Genomic DNA, 20,100 nt, shown 5'->3' with positions numbered 1-20,100 from the left:
GTGCTACAGACAAGACCATCTTTTTGTATTTAGCTAACTAACACATAGGCCTACATTTGTTTAAGATCAGGATAATTACTTGAAGGCTATATAAGTGATTCCTAATATGGTACATTATGATATATACAGATCCCACTTTAGCGAGATCAAAATTGTTGGATGTGTATATATTTCCAAAATGGTATTGTCTGTGAGTATAAGAAATGTATAGGCTACAAATACATGGAGTTTATTTGAATCTTGAGTGCTTCTCAAAGAGCATACAAAACTGAGTAAAATAAACAATTATGTGTAAATAACTTGGCAGTGTTAATCAATGGTTAAAAATAGAAACATTTAATATAAGTTGAAATAAAATGCCAAACAAGACTCAGGTATAACGGTGTGGCCTCATTTTGAGTTGTCAGACATATTGATGCATTATTGTATGTATGGTTATATATTTATAATTTATTAAAAGTTATGATTAATATGATCATAAGAACGTTTCAATAGTTCCTAAATACAATTGATAACACATACATTATTGCATTACATTATGTCAATAACTTAAATTATAGGGTTGTAAATGTGCCACTTTTGAACGGGACTGCTTTAATCCAAATCACGCGAGATCTCGAAAGTGGAGCATTGTGGCAACGAGAGTACACTAGTGTAGAGTTGTTTTCGAAGAGGAAGGTGGAAGATTGTGTGTAGTCAGGAGGGGAAAGCGAGTGTATTAAATAGCATAACAGCAGGAGGAAATACAAAATTCACCATGGCTTCGGGGGACACCCTGTACATTGAAGCGGACGGGTCAGATATGCCGGCAGAAATAGTGGAACTGCATGAAATCGAAATAGAGACAATCGAGACCACAGTTGTTGGAGACGACGAAGAGCACCAGCCTATGATCGCCTTACAGCCGCTTGACACGGATGATCCACACTCTATTCACTCGCACCAAGAGGTGATTCTGGTGCAAACAAGAGAGGAGGTGGTGGGCGATGAGGACTCTGAAATGCACGACGATGATGGTTATGAGGACCAAATCCTCATCCCAGTGCCCGACGCTGATGAGGACTATATCGAACAGACTCTGGTTACTGTCGCTGGGAGAAGCTCCTCCACAGGCCGGATGAAAAGGGCTGGAAGTGGAAAGAAAGCAGGCAAAAAGAGCTACCTAAGCGGGGGAGAAATGGGCAGGAAATGGGAACAGAAGCAAGTGCAGATAAAGACTTTGGAGGGGGAGTTTTCAGTGACTATGTGGGCATCGGGTAAGTTCAGAGTCCTGAGTGAAATATTTCTTGTTGGCTCCTTGCTTTGTTCTCAGCCTGTGTGCCGTGTGATTCGGCCCGGCTGGGGCCTTGTCCTCCGCTAAAGTAGGAACTAATTTTCCACTCTGAGCCAGTTTTAAGCCATTCGAAATGTTTTTGTTTTTATGGGAAGCCATGTTTTATGTGTCGATGGGCGCCGCCATATTTCCCCGGACTAGAAAGTATGGCGGCCCGAAAAAATGGCGTTTATTTGGCCGACGAAGATGGCGGCGAGAGTGGGAGCGAGTGCAGCTGGCTCATGAGCTGGCTCCGCGAGGCCGCTGTGGCGCAGTTCAGTTCAACTGTAGCTGTGGTGCCTTCAGGAACCCCTCATACTTTACACTTCCGAGGCTTTAATCTCACCATATATGTTCATATGAATCAAGCAAACTTGATCCTGTGTCCAAAAAAAGTCCCCCTGTTTGCTAGTGCTGTTTGTCAGCCATAGAAAGGGCTATTTCATTGAGACGAGCGCTAATGTCACACTATTTACTATTATTTTATAATCTTAGTGGCTACATAAAACGTGTAATTCACACAGTGACCCATTTATAAGAAACACACTGAACATCGGTTTTTTTTATAATCGGATGTTAAGTATTTAAAAAGTGTAGATGTTTGTAAACATGGCAGTTAAAATGTTCCTAGATAATTTCATCTTCTTGAGCAAGATGATAGATAGTTTATTAAAGTTAGATGGTTCAACGTGTATAGATATTTGCAGGAGCTTGACAACATTTTAACCTTTCATCACTTAATCAACAGTTTAAAACCTATTGTGTCCACATAGTTTGTTAAAAAGCACAATGTTACATTTGTTGGCTTTATCTAGAGCTTATCTCTGAATAAACATACCTTCGAGCCAAAACCTGTATTTCCTGTCATATGCTTCTGTTGTTAGTAAATAAACAACAGAGAAAGGGACGGGAAATGCTGTGAGTGGTGGGGATGACACAGGTCGTCTCTATAAATGGCTTTAATCAATTATTTCCACATGTTCTGGTTCTGTCTTAATTATCAACACCTATGTTCCCCTACATTCAGATGACAAGAAGGACATAGATCATGAGGAGCAAATCACAGGGGAAAACTCTCCACCAGATTATTCTGAATACATGACAGGGAAGAAGCTCCCCCCTGGAGGCATCCCAGGCATCGACCTCTCAGACCCCAAACAGCTGGCAGAGTTTGCAAGGTAAGGGTTAATATTGATGTTCACACAGGTGAATGTCAAATTCACTGAGTCATAGTCAAATCAATATATTCAAACTACAGCTTTACTTAAGCCAACCAGAACATTATTTAAATCTGTGATGCTGATTATGTGACAGTGTGACTATGTAGGCTGGTGTATTAAGAGATAAAATAAGATGGTACTTTATTGATCCCAATTTGGGAAATTATTTTTGTTGCAGCAGCATAAAAGACAAGGCATGTTACAATAAAACAAAACAAGAATAGAAAGAAAAGAAAATATACATGTAGATATCATATATACAAATATATATATTCAAAAATATGACATATGGAATATTAAAATATTGAAAGTTACACGTGAAAGCTTAACCTGAAGTTATTTATTTTTATTTAAGTAAGAAAGAGAGCTGTAATAATTTATTGAGTGTATACACGAAGATTTTTTGTACAGCCTATATCTTCATGTTAGCATGTCTATATTCATATGTTGCTATTTGTGTGTTCAGTTACTATATGTTGCTGTGTGTATTTGTAATATATGTCTGTGTACGGGCTGTGAAAACAAATATCACTTTGGGAGGAAACGTAAAAAATACTAACTTAGTGGACTTTATTAATCTGGATAGTTGTGTAATAATATTGAATACCACTTTTTAAAAAATTGCAATTTTTTTCAGAATGAAGCCGAGGAAAGTAAAAGAAGACGATGCACCCAGGACGATAGCCTGTCCACACAAAGTAAGTGCAGTCATCTGTTTATTAGCAGTAGATACAGTAGTGTGCAAAAGATGAAGGTTACCTACACACCTTGCTTACTCAGCTCTACTGTATGTCATTTATTATTGACATTACATTAGTAAACAGGCCCGGTATGAAGAGCTGATTTGCTTCATCTGGTTTCTCTCATGCTCAGGGATGTACCAAGATGTTTAGGGACAACTCAGCGATGAGAAAGCACTTGCATACCCACGGGCCCCGCGTGCACGTCTGCGCAGAGTGTGGCAAAGCCTTCGTGGAGAGTTCAAAACTGAAAAGACATCAACTCGTTCACACAGGAGAGAAACCTTTCCAGGTGAGTTCCTTTTTTACAATACGCGTGTCGCCTCATTTGACTTTTCCAGGGAAAGCTCCATAGTTGTAGTTTATCAGGATGAAGAAAGATTTCACTATGTAAACTGTGCCCGACTGGATCTGTGAAATAGCAAATGATATACAAACCTTGCTGTTGATAATGACAGCTAATCTGTGAGCGGTGTTAACTCAATCTCTCTCGTCTCCAGTGCACATTCGAGGGCTGTGGCAAGCGGTTCTCTCTGGACTTTAACTTACGCACACATGTCCGTATTCACACTGGAGACCGCCCGTATGTGTGCCCCTTTGATGGCTGCAACAAAAAATTTGCTCAATCAACCAACCTGAAGTCTCACATCCTCACACACGCCAAAGCCAAAAACAACCAGTGAATGGACAGCGGCGCGAGCGAACACTGGAGGACTCGCTTCTTCGCTCTTTGGCAAACTAAAGTCCCGTGGCCTGCTTTGTATCTCTAGATGAAAGGTTTTCAAGAAATGACCTTTTTCTCAGAGTTTTTGAGGAACTTATGGAGGTTTGATCTCCCCCCCCCTTCCCTCAGGCCGCCTACCCTACTTCGATGCTACCTGGATGGAACAATTTACGCTTTCTTCTTGTGAAGATGTTAATTCATGGATCTGCACCTGAAAACGTATTTATACCTTAACACAACCAGTTAAAAAGTTTTTGCAATATATTTGTCAAATTTGCATCGATCCTTAGCAATGACACATTTTCAATTTTGTACTTTCCCCAAGTGTGCATATTGTACACTGTGTGACATAAGCTCTGTGGTAATATGTATTAAGGTTGTCCCATAGCTGCTCTTGGGTTTCAGTTTGTTTTATCTCCCGTTCATGTGAGTGTGTTTCAAGGGAGGGTTGAGTGATCTCTGCATATTTTCATTTTGTACACAATATCAGAATCATGTAGATAACAGCCATGTGATTTTCAGTAGATCACTGATTAAAATGTTTTTCCCCCTTGCACTACCAACAAAGTGTCATTTGTCCTCTCAAAACTTAGTATTATGCAGACGTTTTGAAAGAGATGTCATTTGGACTAACTGGATCAAAACATTTGAATAATGAAGTGACTGTCAAAACAAATCGGTGTCGGTTCTCATCTTTATAAATGTCGTTTTGAAGCTCGCTAACAAACAAACGTCACTAGTATTTTAACAGTTCAAAACTGTTAAAGTGGTAAAGTTTACATTTCCTTTTTTTGGTAACAAGGAGAAACAAAACAAGGAAGTGAAACAAATTCAGTTTTATTTTTCACAGCAGTGCATATACTCAACTCACAATTTATCACGTCTTAAAACTTAAATTGAACATTTAAAAGTGGCAATCCCGCAGCTGGTAAATTGTTCCAATGGTTCATACAATCGGAAAATATTTGTAACATTTGAGATTGCACCGGGCCATCAGGTGTTCAGAGACAGAATCTAGGATGTTTGTCGGTTTTGCCACACAAAATGATTCAGCAATTATCAGATTTGTATTTTGCAATCGATATCCATTTCATTTCCATTCGCACTGGCTTGTGTTACATTTCAAAGAACGCAGTGTCAATATCCTCCTTTACACCCAGAACAATCAACTCACATTTCCAAGTAAGGCAGTCTATCTCACATTAAAATGCTTTAAAGATTAAAACGAGAGCAACGATGCTGGTGAGTAGAACTTCTGAATCACGTTTAACCCACACATTCCAGTGCATTTGGTTTGGTCATTGCTGCAGAGCTAATGGCAATAACCCAAAATTAAAATAAAGTTTAAAAGTGGTCCTGGAAATCTTTAACACACTACGTTCCCGTTTCATTTCATTTTTTTTTTTTATTGCGTGCAATATAGTTGTTTTTTTGTACCTAGCTCATCCCTGCAAATTGGTATTGTACTAAGTCTTACTACACCCCCAACCTGGACCCTATTGTAGTCTCAGTATCCTGATCAGATACAATTATTGCATCCGGTATATAGATTCTTAATTGATATTTAGCACTTTAAAAAAATAAAATCCTATTCACAAAAGCCCTGTTTGTAAATTTAGGAGGTGAACTGGTGTGAGCGTTTAAAATGTTCTTTGCAAAGGAACCGTTTTCCCTACAATTCTCCTGTTCATCTAGCTGCTTGGATTTAAAAAGGCAAAGAGTAATCTGGGCCAGTGAACAGAAAGAAGCCATTTGCATTGTAATATAAAAAATCCCAAATCCCTGTCGTTACATTTTGAGGAAACAGTTTCAAGCCATTTGAAGAAAATAAGATTTGTACTGAATAGACGTTAAGAGTACCTTTTCTAAATGGATAGGTGAGGATGATTGATAAAATTGTTTCCTGAAGGCTGGAATATTGCAGTGTTAACTTCATATGAACTCAACAAAACAAGAGGCATTGGTCTAAAGCATAGTTTCCCCTCCATGTCAGCGTCCTGCCTGTAGATGTGTGTATAATACCTGCTCCCAGAGCAGACGTCTCCCTGATGGTTTCTCTCATGGCGGTGGGTTTTCACTCAGCTAGCAGCGCAGCCAGCAGCTCAGGGTAGTTGGGCGTCCCCCAGCCCGTCACAGGGTCCCATGATGGAGCCGCACAGAAGCCTTTTCCCTGCACCTGTTCGTCCAGACAGCTCAGGTGACAGCCTTCAGTCACCTGCAGAGCATTCAGGAAACGCCATGAGTACAAAATGGGTAAGGGTTTCACTATTCTTTTATTTTTACACAATTCCTTAATGAATAATATACAACTCTACTGCTTCAATGTTATCACTTGTCTTGTTTCATACTAAATGTCGTTGACTGCAAAATTAGTTATTTTGCTCAGGAAATAAGGTTTTACATATTACAGTTCCGCTTTGAAAAACTTTCCAAATGTCTTCAGGGGGCTTTATTTAGAACACCTGCATCTGAATGAAATCCAATACGACTGTTCTGCCAAGTGACCTTTTCTTTTATGAATCCTATCATTATTTTTGCCACTGTCATTGAGGTCATAGAGAATGTGTTTTCTTGTGTTTCTAATATGCTACTTATGTCAATTAAATATGAGTCACTTTTGATAATGTTGTCCAGTTCAACACTACATTTAACTATGACATCAACATCATTGTAAGTAAATAAACACATCTCCACACATTGTCAACAAAAAATGTAAAAATATTAATTAGATGAAAGGATAGATGGTTGAGCTGTGGTATTTAACTAAAATAGATTGCAGATACATGTGTACCAAAAGTGGCCCTTAGGTGTAAGCGTGATAGCTCAAATCTTTAATGGGAACTGCCAACGAATTTTACAACATTAATAACTTGACTTACATCAAACATAGCTTTTCCTTTGAGCTTATAGAGGCGAGGGTTGAGGAAGCCGAGGACAGGAAGACCCTGCAGCAGCCGCTGGTCGTTGATGAGAGACAGCATGCCCCCGACCACAGGGGTAGACGCCTGGAAAACAGGGCAAGCAATAAGAAATAAAGTGAGAAATAAATACAAAAATAAAAAATAAACGCTTCTTTAACAGCGACATTAAAAACATGCTTGAGTGTTTAATTTAATTATATTTATTTTTCAGCTTGTATATTTTTTGTAAAACTGCATTTCTCTGCTTTTTAGTCCACCAGTTATCTCATTTATTAACAATGTTCTATTCAATAACACCTGGTATTCCAAGTTTGACATATCTTACCGAGGTCCCAGACACCCAGGGGACAGGCACTTTGTTGATGACTACCCAGTAGTTATCGGAGAGAGCGGCCAGGTCCGGATAGGCCCTGCCGCTGGTGTTGAAATATGCCTGAGGAGGGAGCGTTGCTGCTTCAGTCTTCAGGTACCCATCCACCGCACTGGCCTGCAGGAACACACGTTCATATAATTAATGACAGTCTGTAATAAGTGAGCATTACCACAGCTGAGGACCTGATATTATTACCTGGTAGTCGGGCATCTTGAAGACATTGCTGAAGCCTCCTCCACTGATGTAATCTGTTACTTCATACGTGACCTTAAATGGGTTTTTGAATGAAGTTCCTCCTACTGTAGTGACGTATGGGCTGAAACAAGAAGAATGACAGGGTTAGTGCTCTGCAACAAAGTCATTTCTGATGGCTTTTGGATTGACGTATGCACATCTGAATCCACCTTAGAGTGCAAGCTAAATTCTTTGTTCATTAAAATGGAAAATCTTTATGTCTTTGTAGAGTCCTACAACACTAATAAAGTGCTTTGTGGGGAAAAGCCTTTCGAAGTCCTGTGCTAGTATCAAGCAGAAACCACTTTATTTCAAATGTTTTACCTTGATGCGGGAAAGCTTGGCCTGAAGCAGTTCTCTTTACCCAAATGTCTGCAGCCTGCACCACTGTCACCTGAACATAAAAACAAGATGGACACGATAAAGATTGTGGAAGGTAAGCGTGTTAAACAAGATCAGTGAGTGTAAAAGTGATGTAAGTATCGTGACGCGTGTCTTCCTGAGATCTGGCAGCATTTCCAGCTTTGTTGTAAAATGTGAAAAAAGCTATGAGCAAAAAGTAAACCTGTTTTCCTGTTTCCTGGAGCCAACATGTCATCTGTGTTTATTTAAAACAATAAAAGCTGTATTCATGTTTCAAATGAGCCCAAAAAAGCAAACAATTTGATATGAAGACCAAACAAGATGATTTAGAAACTCAACCACAAACAATAGAGGTCTCAGTCAATGCATATAAAAGGAGTCTTTTGGAGTCACATGTTAAAAAGATAACAGGCTGAACTGTCCTCAGACAAGTTGGCTCTCTCAGACATTTTTTGCTGACATAGTATGAATGTAAATGTTTGTTGATTTAGTTTAGTGTCTCTGTTTGCATTTGGAAGTTGTTTTCACATTTCCTCCTTACTGACCAGAAGCAAAGAGCAGAGAGATTCCCCTGACGCCAGCCTTCATAAACTCTGTGTTGACACGCATCATGTACGCAGTAGACAGGCTGTCTTCATCGTCTCCGTAGCTGATTGTGTGAACCCAGGGCAGGTCAGACATGTTGCTGAGCAAAAATATCCACTGGAGGAAAGGCTCCTGGGACTCGTGCCGACCTGTCGATTTAAAATCAATGTCAACTGAAAGTCAATACAACCTTAGAATTGTAAGTTCTCCGTTCAGTTCAGCACACTACAGACCTGGATTGGTGAAGACCCATGTGGAGATGTTAGCCCCTGTGCTCATGATGTACTCTACATCCAGACTGGCCTCAATCCCAGCCTTTCCTTCTCCCTGAGTGCCAACCACCCGGTCCACCTGAGAGAGATGCTGGAAGCTCCTGCCGTACATCCCCATGAACTCCGCCAGGTCTGCAGGGCTGTAGTACTGCTCCAGGAACTAAAAGACAGAACAGCTAGCTAAAGTGAGAAAGTACACCAAGTTGTGGTGAGATTATTGTGTCTGAGCTACTGTCTAACAGCAACACAACACACATATTTAGATTTATAAAGGTAACCACACCTGAGCTACAGCCTGGCTGTTGTTCTGAGCTGTTCCCACATCAGCTGTTGTGAGGTTATAGCGGGCCCTCAAGATGGCGGGAGTCACCCCCAGGTGCACCCCTGCCTCAGACTGCTTCATCTCTCTGTGAGACGAGGCTTCGCTGAGGTCCTGCCCTTTAGGAGGGAGGCGGTGAAGCCCTCCAACTGTGGAAACAAGCAAACAAATGTAAGTGCAGTTCCCATGTCAATATATTTAGCAATCACAGATGACAGCTGAACTTTTAAAAATGGTTCTCACCAAAGTCCAGGTGCTCGTGAACATCATCATGGACAGAGTACGGAGCTGAAGACCTGACCTCAGAGTGGCCGTCCCTGGTGTAACGGTGGAAGTTGCTACCTGGTAGCAGCTTCTCTGCAACCCTGAATAAACAACAACAACAACAGGCTAAAAGTATTCAAATCCACCAAATTCTAGACAACGGTATGCATTTCCTGTTTTTTTTAAGTAACTCAATGTATATAACTTTATGCTGATTCACCAGTTAATAAAGCATGGATAGGTTTTTGAAGTAACTCAATGGCAAAACTGATATAACTTTATGTTGATTAACCAGTAAGTAAAACATGGATACGTTTTTTTTGTCCTTTTCTAAACATTTAATAACCATGGTCCATGATTTCAAAATCTCGAAGCTAACAGTGAGTTTGATTTTAAGTAATAACCACAGAAAGAGGAACAGTATCACGAGAAATGAGCATGGCCTTTGCATGGTTTGCACAAAGGGGGAACTTGAGCGAGACACTTTGTGTCTTAACTGTGTCAAGAGCAAGTAGAAAATATCGTTGTGTAAGCAGAACAAAATGTTGCTAAAAAAGATAATGCTTACGCTGCAGTCATGCTGCACTGTAGAAAGTCCTGAGTATGTACAGTCAGGCAGTTTGTAATCCCATGACTCTGCAGCCAGTGATGCACCACCTTCTGGGTCAGTTTAGAGGGACGCACCAGGGAGGACACTTCATCCAGGGTGAGGTATTTACCTGTGGAGGACAAAACAGGCCTCTGTCACTCCATGTTCAGTATGACAGTCTATGAGGTTATTCTAGGTCCTAGTCCTTGAAGACTACTGTAAGTATCAGACAGGCAGACCCCTACCATATAGTCCTGAGTCAGGGTCCGACACCAGTCCGAGTATTGACTCCAGCAGGTCAGAGTTTTGCTGCTTTAGGGCAAAGGTCAGCTCCAGCTGGTCTGTGGGATCCACCCGACCCCCATGGTTCCAGTCGTCTGGTATCCTGAGGAAGGTTTTTACTAAATGAATATGGCTTCACTTTACCTGATAGTGTGAAACTAAATAAATAGCTGCTAACAAAGCTGTTGCCTGTTAAGTGTATTGATGACTACATTTTGAAACATCACATTCATTTGGCCATTTTTGACCAACCACGAGTTGATTCATTTATTACATTACATGTTACTTGTTAGACGCTTTTATCCAAAGCGACTTACATACTCAATACTGTGGGCAATCCCCACAGGAGCAATTTGGTGTGAAGTGTCTTGCCCAGGGACACATCGACATGCTGACTGCAGTGGGGTTTAAACCTGTGCTCTTGATCCGAACACCAACGCTCTATCCACTGCGCCACACACGCCTCCATTTATACTATTCATGAGATCTTTACAAGGGTTTAAAAATAATCCAAAGCATGGTACAATATACCTGATTTTTTAACTGAATATGGAGCCACACATACTGAAATTCCCAAACTAGGCACATTATATAGCAATTCCCACAACAGTTTTCCAGACTCGAACCTCTAACATCCATAATCCTTATCAAAGAATATTGTTAAAACTTCCCCTTTTATACAAGTATTTCCCGCAAAATTGGGCTGTCAAAACCGGTCTGTATCTATGAAAATGTTTTAATTAGGCTAGACTCTCAAATTTTAGAAAGAGTGTTTAAATAAGGTGAAATACGAACTAGATTTAATAATTTACAGATAGATAGGGAAATGGCTCTTAAAGGGGATTTGCTCACAAGACATCTTGGTCATATTCCAGATAGCCACTCCAGACCAACGAGCTGAACAACAAGGTGAGGGAGAAGGTCAGCCTGGTGGAAGGAGAAACAAAACAATTTAGAATAGAATGTACACATGCAGAGTTTTTAAATACACCTACATATAGCAGGGACATACGGAAGTAAGGTACTTGCGGGTACAACAAAACAAAGTCTCAATGTGACTCGGCGTAGTTTGTAGGTCACATTAACGCATTTATGAAAAGGCAGATACACGCTTGTGAAACCAGTTTCTAACTATATTGAGAAAAAAAAGAAACATGGTTATTTATAGTAACCTCAAAATTATGTGAAGTTATTAACCCGCTATGTTAGCTGGCAGCTATCTAGGTCAGCTCAACCGGTAAAACCAAAAATATCAGATGCGGAATCACAGTTCACGGTAAACCGAGTGAGCGCTTTCTGGACCCTTTATCTCCCTGTTAGCTTGAATTAAAATACACAATTATGAACATTTAAAAAGCACTCACAGTGTGTTCATCCTGTCCTCGGTTAGTTGTGTACACTCATCTGTTGTGTCTGCTGAGCAGCCTGTTATAAATGCAGCAGTCACATGACATGTTTTCACGTGATCTTGCCTTTCTTTTTTTTTGGTTTGTTTAGGAATGTATACAAAGCAAAATAGAATACAGTTAAAAATATAATAAATGTAATAACAATCAAAAAATATAGTAAACCAAACAAAAAAGGGATAAAGAAAATGACGAACATTAATTATTAGAATAACGTTGTTTTTTTAAAGGGCTCCAAAAAATGATCAAAACTTATGACCCTGATATAGCTTCATACTCCAGCATTAATTTTCTGAATTAATTACATTTTCTGAAAGATGTCAACATCTTCTGAAATGATTTGTCAACAATTAACCAGAGGATTATTAGTAATCTCAATCACTTATTTTTAGCTGGTGCATTATGGTAACTTTACAACATTCAACCAATTTCATTGGGAACATACTCAATGTCTTTCAATAGCTTCCATATCATGTAACTTTGTGTCCAATTCAATGTAGAATTGCATTTCTGTGTTTTTTGTCGATTTCTTATGAATATTGTTATACAAATTTAGTATTTTATTCATCAAACATTTAGAATTTCTTTACAATACATTCAGGGGTGCCGTGAGGGGGGTAACTTGTGTATATCATGTACTGCCCAAATAATATAATATAAAGTTTTCTAAAAAAAAAGAAAGTAAGGGGGTGAAAAGTTAGGACGATTCTATGGGTCCGTGACTGACAGGGCCCCCAAATTTTTTAGAACATTATGAAAAAGAGTTGAAGTCACCTTTTATCAATCATCAACAATTGTCATTAATATAACGTCAAATTGATAATGTATTCACTAAACTCACGATTCATTTCACTTTTTCTCTTCCAAAAGTTAATTATCCAAAGCCTCTGTACACCCCCCTCTATTTACATGTAATGGTTTGGTCCTGCCTCCAAACGCTGTGCGGAACCGGACTTTCTGGCAGAGAGTGTGAGGAGGAATGTGAGAATGTGAAGAGGGAAGCTAGTACTTTTATATATACAGTCTATGGTACTTACGTGTGTACGATGTCTCAACAACTAACAAAGTGAGGCTTTCAAAAAAGAAAGGAGAGAAAGAGAAGAGAGATGGACTAAAGGGCGACAATATGTCACCCAGTTTTTCAAAATAAAAGGTAGGTGTGGTCCATGAGTGGTGGAAATTAGCTAAGCTTAGTCCATTGTAAATCATAATTGTAATGTTTTGCAGACATTAAGTAGCCTACTGTTAATATCTTCACCGAAAATACAGAGGTTTTTCATTTCACTCCTCTTTTAGCTGACATTTAATAAATGCAGGTACATTTTTAGCAGCTATTCATACTAAATCAGTTGTCCCCCCCCTGGTGCCAGGACCAACAGTTCCATATTTAGGCTTAGCAGCCCTGTCCCCCCATAAGGCTTTGCAGTCTTGCCATGCTGTCCATTGAAAGCCTGGCTAAAAAGCTGGACTTCAAGGAATTGATCAGTGACTTTGCCTGTAAGAAGGCAAGGCGCTGGGCTCTTGGTGAGTAAGGCTGAGCAAGGGCTCGTAATAACTATTTTATAAATGATAATATTGGTGTTAATGTTCACTTTATTTTTATTTAAGAGGCCATGTATATTTATTTTTGATTTATTAAAGTTACATTCAAAAATGTTATTAAAAAGGCATGTACACCATAAAAGATGACTATTGAGATCTATTGTCAGGAATGTTAGTGTTATATCAAATAGTGAATTCTACTGCAGCAGAATGTTGCACGTCTGCAGTGTTATATTTTCACCGCTGAGTGTCAGTAAATATTGTGCAGTTAGTATTGTACTACAAGATAGATGCAAGCCTGTACAGGTAGAGTTATTTAAAACATAAATGGGTTGGTGCTTGGTTGGCGTTGGGTGGGGCCCAATGTGATATCTTTTCATGTGGCCCAAAATCCCTGGCGGCGCCCCTGAATACATTCAATGTCTTGTGACCCAATGATTCCTAATCAAGGCGGCAATTGATTGCTGGAGGAGTAGGACACACTTATTTTTTGTAGTCAATAAGACATAACATGAAAAGATTTTTAAAAAGTATTTTATTCACATCACTATAATTAATAAAAATATAAAAAACATAAAATGAAAAGATTTTTAAAAAGTATTTTATTCACATCACTATAATTAATAAAAATAAAAGGTGGACAAAACACTAGTTTTACACTTAAAATATGAATGACATCTTATATATTTTTACCATATCATTACATCTGTTGTGAATCTTGAATGACAAACTATGTCTGGAGTAAGAGAGCAGAGATCAGTTTTATGGAAAGAAGACATGTCATCTCTCCTTTACGCCACAGAAAGCCAAGAGCAGACTGCCAGACGGAGAGAAAACCAGGAGCTCCATCAGGTGCATTATATGATACACACACTTCACTGACCTGGGGCTATTCAATCCATAGAAACTCCTTTAATAAAATAAGATATACTTTCCATGTATTAATTTCATATCATGTTTGTTGTTAATTGAAGTTGCACTGCAGTCGTGTGTAACATTCAATTATGTGTTTAGTTTTTAAATCAGTGGCTCTCATTTGCAGCTAAAAAGGTTGGGCATTACTTTCATAGATAAATTGTCTAAACACAAAAATATGTTACACAACCCATGTTGTTTATTCCACATTAAAAAACAATTCTCAAGGTTAAATTAAATACAAAACAATGATTCAACTCTAAGACTGGACAATGGTCACATCTCCAGTGTAATCGATTGATTTTAAGTAATAGTAACTAGATTACAGATTTACGCAGTTTCAGCTGCAATCAGGAATTGTCTGAGAAGTAAAAATCCTCTTCCTCTCCGCTTTCAGACAGCACGGCATCTTTTTCAGGAAACATCTCCCAAACTACAAAGCTGTTATTTTCTAGTGAAAAAAGAGAGAACAAGTGTGTGTGTGTTAAAGTGTCAAAATAACTACCATCAACATTGTTTTACAGCTTTGGAAATATGTTTACTTAACTTTGACAAGTCTCACAGTGTCATAATGAACATCAAGTTAAACAGCTCTCCCTGTATTTATAAAATACCAGCACTATAAACTTCAAAGTAGCTAAAGGGCTATTTGATTATACCCTACACATTTCTCACGAGTCCTACCTGTGTTAGCACATCTTCTCATTGCTTGTTTAACTGATGGTGTCGGTGCGAAGGTCTGAAAGAAAAAAGATTGAAAATGTTTTTGTAATAAAATATTAAAATCCATGCGCTAAAAGATATTAACAACGTCATAAATGAACTACAATAAAAGCAGTACCTTTGAGGAAGTAGCCTGTTTGCAGACCTGAAACTGATTCGTCTTCATCCTCATCTGGAGCTTATGGATGTACTTTTCGTTATTGGTCCTTAAAAATTAAGAAAAATGCAGGTTAGACACTTCAATCACACCTCAATTCTGAGGAAGAATTCAACGTCACTCACCTGTTTGGAGAGCCTATCATGCCAGGAGTGAGATGCAGACCTTGAGGAGTCTTTACTTCTGGGAAAACTGTCGAGGTGGGGCTCAGTGGCTCCATCTCTGACAGATTGAAGTCTTCTTCACTCTGACACATGGAGGGAACCTACGGATCAAGATAGTCACGAGGGGAACAGTTATCACTCATTCTGTATTGTATCGTGATGTTATTATTTTGCAAAATACAAAAAACAAAAGGGGAACTAACCTCAAAACGTTTCCTCTGCATGTACTCGGAGCTGAAGGCGTCCTCAACATCTTCTCTGGGCATGGCCTCCAGGAACTCACGCACTTGCTGCTTCCTTTTAAAGGTTCCCAATCCGGCAGATATCAAAGGAGGATCTGTAACTAGGCATAGATTATAGTTTGTCAGATTTCCGCATGCCAACTCTTCTCCAAAAAGAAATAAGATGCAAGATAAGCTGCCATTCAAACATTAGAACGTTCTCTACCTGGATCTTGTGTTGCTTTCACTTTCTCCTTCTCCTTCTTCTTTCCTTCCGTCTGTTTCCTGGCTGTCTTCTCAGGAGTCTGGGAGGTTCCCTTCCATGTGTGCTGGCAGTGGCACTCTTCTGCAGAACGTGTCCCAACCATTCTCGCCACCTTTCCCCAGTACCCTGACATGTCCTTAGGAAAGTAGGACACAGCCCTGGAAAACATAACAAAGGACACACCAGTGAGCGTGAAATCAGGACACAGAAGTATGTGACTTTCTCATTTCAGTAGGACTAAAACACTTACTTTAGAAGTTTCATAAGCTCGGCCTCTGTCCACCCGTCTTCGTCTTGCTCTGGTCGATGTGGCGCTTTGCCTTCTTTTGCTTTGGGCTTTTGCTCGAGGGATTTTGTCAATTTAAGCGAAGGCTTTGGAGGTGATGGGGACTGAGTGTATGTCCTCTGCTTCTGTGTTCTACGTGTTCCTCTGGTTCTCCTCACAAGATCCTCCTCAGAAGACGTGGATGAATTCCTTGTATCTACTCTCCTGCTGCTCTTCCTTTGCACCATCCCCATCTTCTTTCTCTCGTTGACCTCATCCTCTGAAGATGCTGAAGATGCTGATTCTAGGAGTCTACGGGCAAACCGTTTGCATCCCCTGACTTTCTTTAAAGGGCTTGTGGTGTCAGGCGTCCGCGGGTATTCAAGGGAATCAGAGAGACTCTCATCAGGCTTAACCTTGGCTCGAGTGTGTCTGCGGGGAAGAGCTTTGACCCTCCTCAGTGGGACTGATGCCTCTTTGTTGTTGATTGGTTCACATTGTTTTCTGCCTGGAAGCATGGAAGTCAGATTGTCAGCAAGCTACTCAGAAATAATCTCAGTAGACTAAAACTCCAAGTTATCTTTACCTTCACTGCGGGCAGGTTTCTGTGACGTCTTCGAAGAAACTGTTGTTGTATCATTCTGTCATAGAAATGAAACATGGTCACATTATTCTGAAATATTAGTTATTTGTACAAATATTCTGGCTTGTTATGTAACCTTTGAGTTCAATTTATGGTGCTTACCAAGCAGATGCTGGTTTCATAACATGCATGGATGGTAACATTCATTTGTGCATCCATAAAAACTCTCCCTCCTTTCCAATACTCAAGAGGCGCTTTGAGCACACGGCCACTTCGGGACACCTTAGCTTGTGTCAAGGGGGCAGAAGGACTGGAATCCGCTGGAGCAAAGGAGAAACATACAACGTTTTTTTTTTAAAGTATTTAAGAACAATGTCTATAGTATTCAGACACATATGTTAAAAATGCACTTCCACACATACAAATCTACGATAACATTTATTTGCCATGCTAGTGTCTCTAGAGAAGGCAATGTTGATCTGTAGGCAGGTTCAACGACCATTTTATTTATCGCAACCGATGGCTCAGGATTTCTAAACTTTGGGGAATAAAAATCTCCATTTATTTGCCATGATGTTAAACAAAGAATGTATCTTCTACTTACGTGTCTTTAAAAACTTTTGCTTTTGCCGCTTCACAGAACGGCTACTAGATGCATCAGAATGAGTCTTCGATAAGACGCTTCTCTTCTCACTGTTCCTGTCTGTGCCACTGCTGGGGTCGCTGCAACAAAACAAAACTGAGTTACAAGAAGTATTTTCAGTTTAATTCTGCATGCTTAGGTAGGTCATTTTGGAAAAACCAGCTCGAGTGCGCTAGAATTAGAAAATACACAGCCAGGCAAAATCTACCACTTCCTTACAGAGCCCCTCCTCCAACACACACGAACGCGTACATGACCAATGAGGGCACGAGATAAGTTTGTGCACAGATGGAAGGCTGACAGGCAGGTAGGCCGTCCAGTTACTTTAGGTGGGCTGGCTCAGATGATTGGTCGTGCTTTTTACAGGACTACGGCTTCCACAGATGACATTTTTTTATGGATCTTTTGTCAAAGCACTTCAGATATTCATTGCTATCGGGATGTTAAGAGCATTCCATGGAATATAACAGAAATTGTATCTCGAGCCGGTTTCTCAAACTTACCTACCCCACCTTTAAGGGATTCAACATCACAATAACATCTATTTTCTGTGATAGCATGAACAAAACAGAAATTCATATTCTTACTCTCTTGAATCTGATAGTAGCTTCTCATAAAGTGCCTCCCAGTTTGGAGGAAACCCCTTAGCGAACTTCTTCAAAAGCCACTTGGGAAACTCTGCAGCTACATACAAAAATAGTATTATACAACACTGTGTTTGGTTATGGTTACACGGCTATGTGCATATTATTAAAAAAAGATCTACTTGAACAGAATCTGTCTTACCAGTCTCAGCGGTCATGTACATTTTGCCGATCAGGATGTAAACGCTGCCGGAGGCCGACTTCACCACCGTGTTCGAAACCCGCTCCACAAGGATGCTACTGTTCCAGGGCACCTTGGCGTCCCTGGGTGGAAAACATAAGTAAAAACAAATCTAGTGTTTATATTAAACCACAAAAAATGTATTCAAAATATAAAGCATGAACATAGCTGTCTCAAAGTACAGTAGCTAGTAAGAATTATACAAAATGTGTTCTAATTAACTTATATTGTTTAGTTTTACTTGTTTTAAAACTAAACAACATTTACCTGTGGGTTCCACCAAGAAACAGACCGTTGCGATCTCTCTTCAGGAACCACTTTTTAAGATAAATCACAGTCTCCTGCCAAAGAAGAAAACACAAGCTTTATTAGAAATTAAAAAACTAAATTACCAAGAAGAAATAAACTTTAAATTAATTGAATTTGTCTTAAAATGTGCCTACACATTTTAATCTTGGTTTATGAAGTTTGCCAGAAGATTCTTTTATTTTCACAAATGTCACCCCTTTTATCAATCAAAGTATTACAATATACTGTATATTAATTTTAAATACTTCTACTTACACATGGGATTTTTTTGGGCAGCTTCAAATGACTTCGCTTGAACAAGGCTTCTTTCTTCGGTAGTGAGACCCGTGGTGAATTGAGCACAAGGGGGTCTTCATGCAGGAAAGGTTGTGGCGACAGAACAGGGTTGGCGACGTTCTCGGAGGGATCGGTTTCTGATTGGCTGTCAGCTGACGCTTCTCTGGGCCGGTTGACAGGAACCACATTTTCAGGAAAATCTCTGAGGACATTGTCCTCCATCTCACCCATGTTGTGAGCTTTAAATGGAGAAGAAAACTAGTCAAAACAAGACACCGAACAAATCTAAAAATCAACTATTGTCTATACATGATGGCTAAAACATTATGCATTGTAGGATTTAAGTATTAATATCACACACCCTGAAGAAAGAGATCCCTGGTGCAATTGCTGACTTTATTAACTTCCTGCTGCTCTATTTTAGATTCCCTCTTCTTCATGGTAGCGAACATCTTGGCTGGAGACATTGGAGGACATCTTTTCAAAGCAACACAGCACTCTGTTCCAAGCAACAAAAAGACAACATTACACTAATTTCCCTTGATTAGTAGGGAAGTTTGAATTGGAACAAAACAAAAAAATAATGTCTCACCTTTCATTGCTATTAAACTTTGTGGTTTGGATAATTCAGGTTCATGAGTGAACTGGTCCATCTCCGATTGGTCAGCAGAGAATCCTCTAACATTACCAACATACTCACTGAAAGCACTGGAGGTTTTCCTTTCTGGTTGTATGCTAACCTTTCTACAGCTACTGACTTTGTCAAACTCATGCGGCTTCCATGGTTTCTTCCTCAATCTATTTCTCGTGGGTGACAAAATCAAGGGTGGAGGCATCCGTTTGTCAACAGGAGGATAGCCCTCACCAAACACATTGTTTACAAAGTCATATTCCAATGGTTGTCTTTTTACTGAAGTTCTACTGAACCCATGGAAACCAGCCGAGTCTACAATCTGAGCGGGTTCAGTGTGGATCGGTGGTCTGATCGACAGAGCTGTTGACTCCAGGAAAGCTCTCTTTCTCGGTGTGCACCCATGTCCTCCAAGAGGCACTTCCTCTAAACGCTCGCTGCTGATGTCCGAAAACGAGCAACCGAAACCTTTCTGAGGACTCGATATGGGAGAGAGAGTTAATGCCTGTGCTTCATCACGATAAGAACTAGACCTCTTATTCTCTTTAAATTGTTCGGTCATCCAAGTGCTCTCTGATCTCTTCCTGGGCGACTTAAAAACTCCCCCGTGTTTCTCCCGTATGCCAGACAGCGGCTCCTTGCCTGGAAAAGTCCACTGATTCGCCGACCGATTCTCTTCTCTCACTTTAGACTTTAGCTTAGCAAACACCCTGGCAGGAGATTCAAACTGCGGATTTGTGCGTTTTGATATATGCTGATGCGACGCCATGGTTTGATGAAGGGAAAAAAATGCTAGCTGCGTATGCTAGCAGCTAGCTTGCTCGCCGCAAATTTCAAATATCTCATCACCGCCAAGTTTGGTTAGAAACCTGTGACGTACTGCCAAAACAAGACGTCACTTCCGCACATGACCACCCTTTCAAAATAAGAGATCTTTTTAATGTACCTTCCCAAACCAAAGATGCTGTACCGTCTGT

The 20,100-nt window shown here is 39.9% G+C and overlaps 3 protein-coding genes and 1 long non-coding RNA gene across 5 annotated transcripts; 2 read left to right on the top strand and 2 right to left on the bottom strand.

Moving 5' to 3' along the window:
- The first annotated feature begins 644 nt into the window (after nucleotides 1-644).
- yy1a (YY1 transcription factor a) lies at nucleotides 645-4,550 on the top strand. The gene is made up of 5 exons (XM_079693821.1): nucleotides 645-1,256; nucleotides 2,340-2,490; nucleotides 3,170-3,230; nucleotides 3,406-3,564; nucleotides 3,773-4,550. Exons 1-5 carry the CDS (start codon nucleotides 758-760, stop codon nucleotides 3,953-3,955), a joined length of 1,053 nt encoding a protein of 350 aa, XP_079549947.1. The 5' UTR covers nucleotides 645-757; the 3' UTR covers nucleotides 3,956-4,550.
- A 267-nt stretch (nucleotides 4,551-4,817) lies between these two features.
- On the bottom strand, nucleotides 4,818-11,646 carry tpp1 (tripeptidyl peptidase I). Its single transcript, XM_079693816.1, has 13 exons — nucleotides 11,563-11,646; nucleotides 11,051-11,125; nucleotides 10,162-10,301; nucleotides 9,896-10,046; nucleotides 9,307-9,428; nucleotides 9,028-9,212; nucleotides 8,706-8,904; nucleotides 8,433-8,621; nucleotides 7,849-7,918; nucleotides 7,486-7,606; nucleotides 7,243-7,404; nucleotides 6,876-7,001; nucleotides 4,818-6,211 (listed from the first exon to the last, which is right to left on the bottom strand). The coding sequence occupies exons 1-13, from the start codon at nucleotides 11,571-11,573 to the stop codon at nucleotides 6,071-6,073; spliced, it is 1,692 nt and encodes a 563-aa protein (XP_079549942.1). The 5' UTR covers nucleotides 11,574-11,646; the 3' UTR covers nucleotides 4,818-6,070.
- A 938-nt stretch (nucleotides 11,647-12,584) lies between these two features.
- Nucleotides 12,585-14,263, top strand: LOC307047089. Its single transcript, XR_013810333.1, has 2 exons — nucleotides 12,585-12,757; nucleotides 13,949-14,263. It is a non-coding gene; the product is annotated as an uncharacterized lncRNA (long non-coding RNA).
- On the bottom strand, nucleotides 13,664-20,033 carry mis18bp1 (MIS18 binding protein 1). Of its 2 annotated transcripts, none has more exons than XM_079693806.1 (16): nucleotides 19,085-20,033; nucleotides 18,854-18,991; nucleotides 18,472-18,731; nucleotides 18,175-18,248; nucleotides 17,869-17,990; nucleotides 17,670-17,766; nucleotides 17,044-17,162; nucleotides 16,602-16,759; nucleotides 16,443-16,497; nucleotides 15,842-16,364; nucleotides 15,553-15,749; nucleotides 15,309-15,442; nucleotides 15,067-15,206; nucleotides 14,903-14,990; nucleotides 14,746-14,800; nucleotides 13,664-14,512 (listed from the first exon to the last, which is right to left on the bottom strand). In XM_079693806.1, exons 1-16 carry the CDS (start codon nucleotides 19,890-19,892, stop codon nucleotides 14,412-14,414), a joined length of 3,069 nt encoding a protein of 1,022 aa, XP_079549932.1. In that variant the 5' UTR covers nucleotides 19,893-20,033; the 3' UTR covers nucleotides 13,664-14,411. The 2 variants fall into 2 exon arrangements, with proteins under 2 accessions (XP_079549932.1, XP_079549931.1); XM_079693805.1 differs by having other exon boundaries at nucleotides 15,309-15,448; nucleotides 19,085-20,032.
- Nucleotides 20,034-20,100: the final 67 nt, after the last annotated feature.

Source organism: Notothenia rossii (assembly GCF_949606895.1).
Source record: "Notothenia rossii genome assembly, chromosome: 7".
Lineage (NCBI taxonomy): Eukaryota > Metazoa > Chordata > Actinopteri > Perciformes > Nototheniidae > Notothenia > Notothenia rossii.
This window is presented reverse-complemented; position numbering and strand designations above follow the sequence as displayed.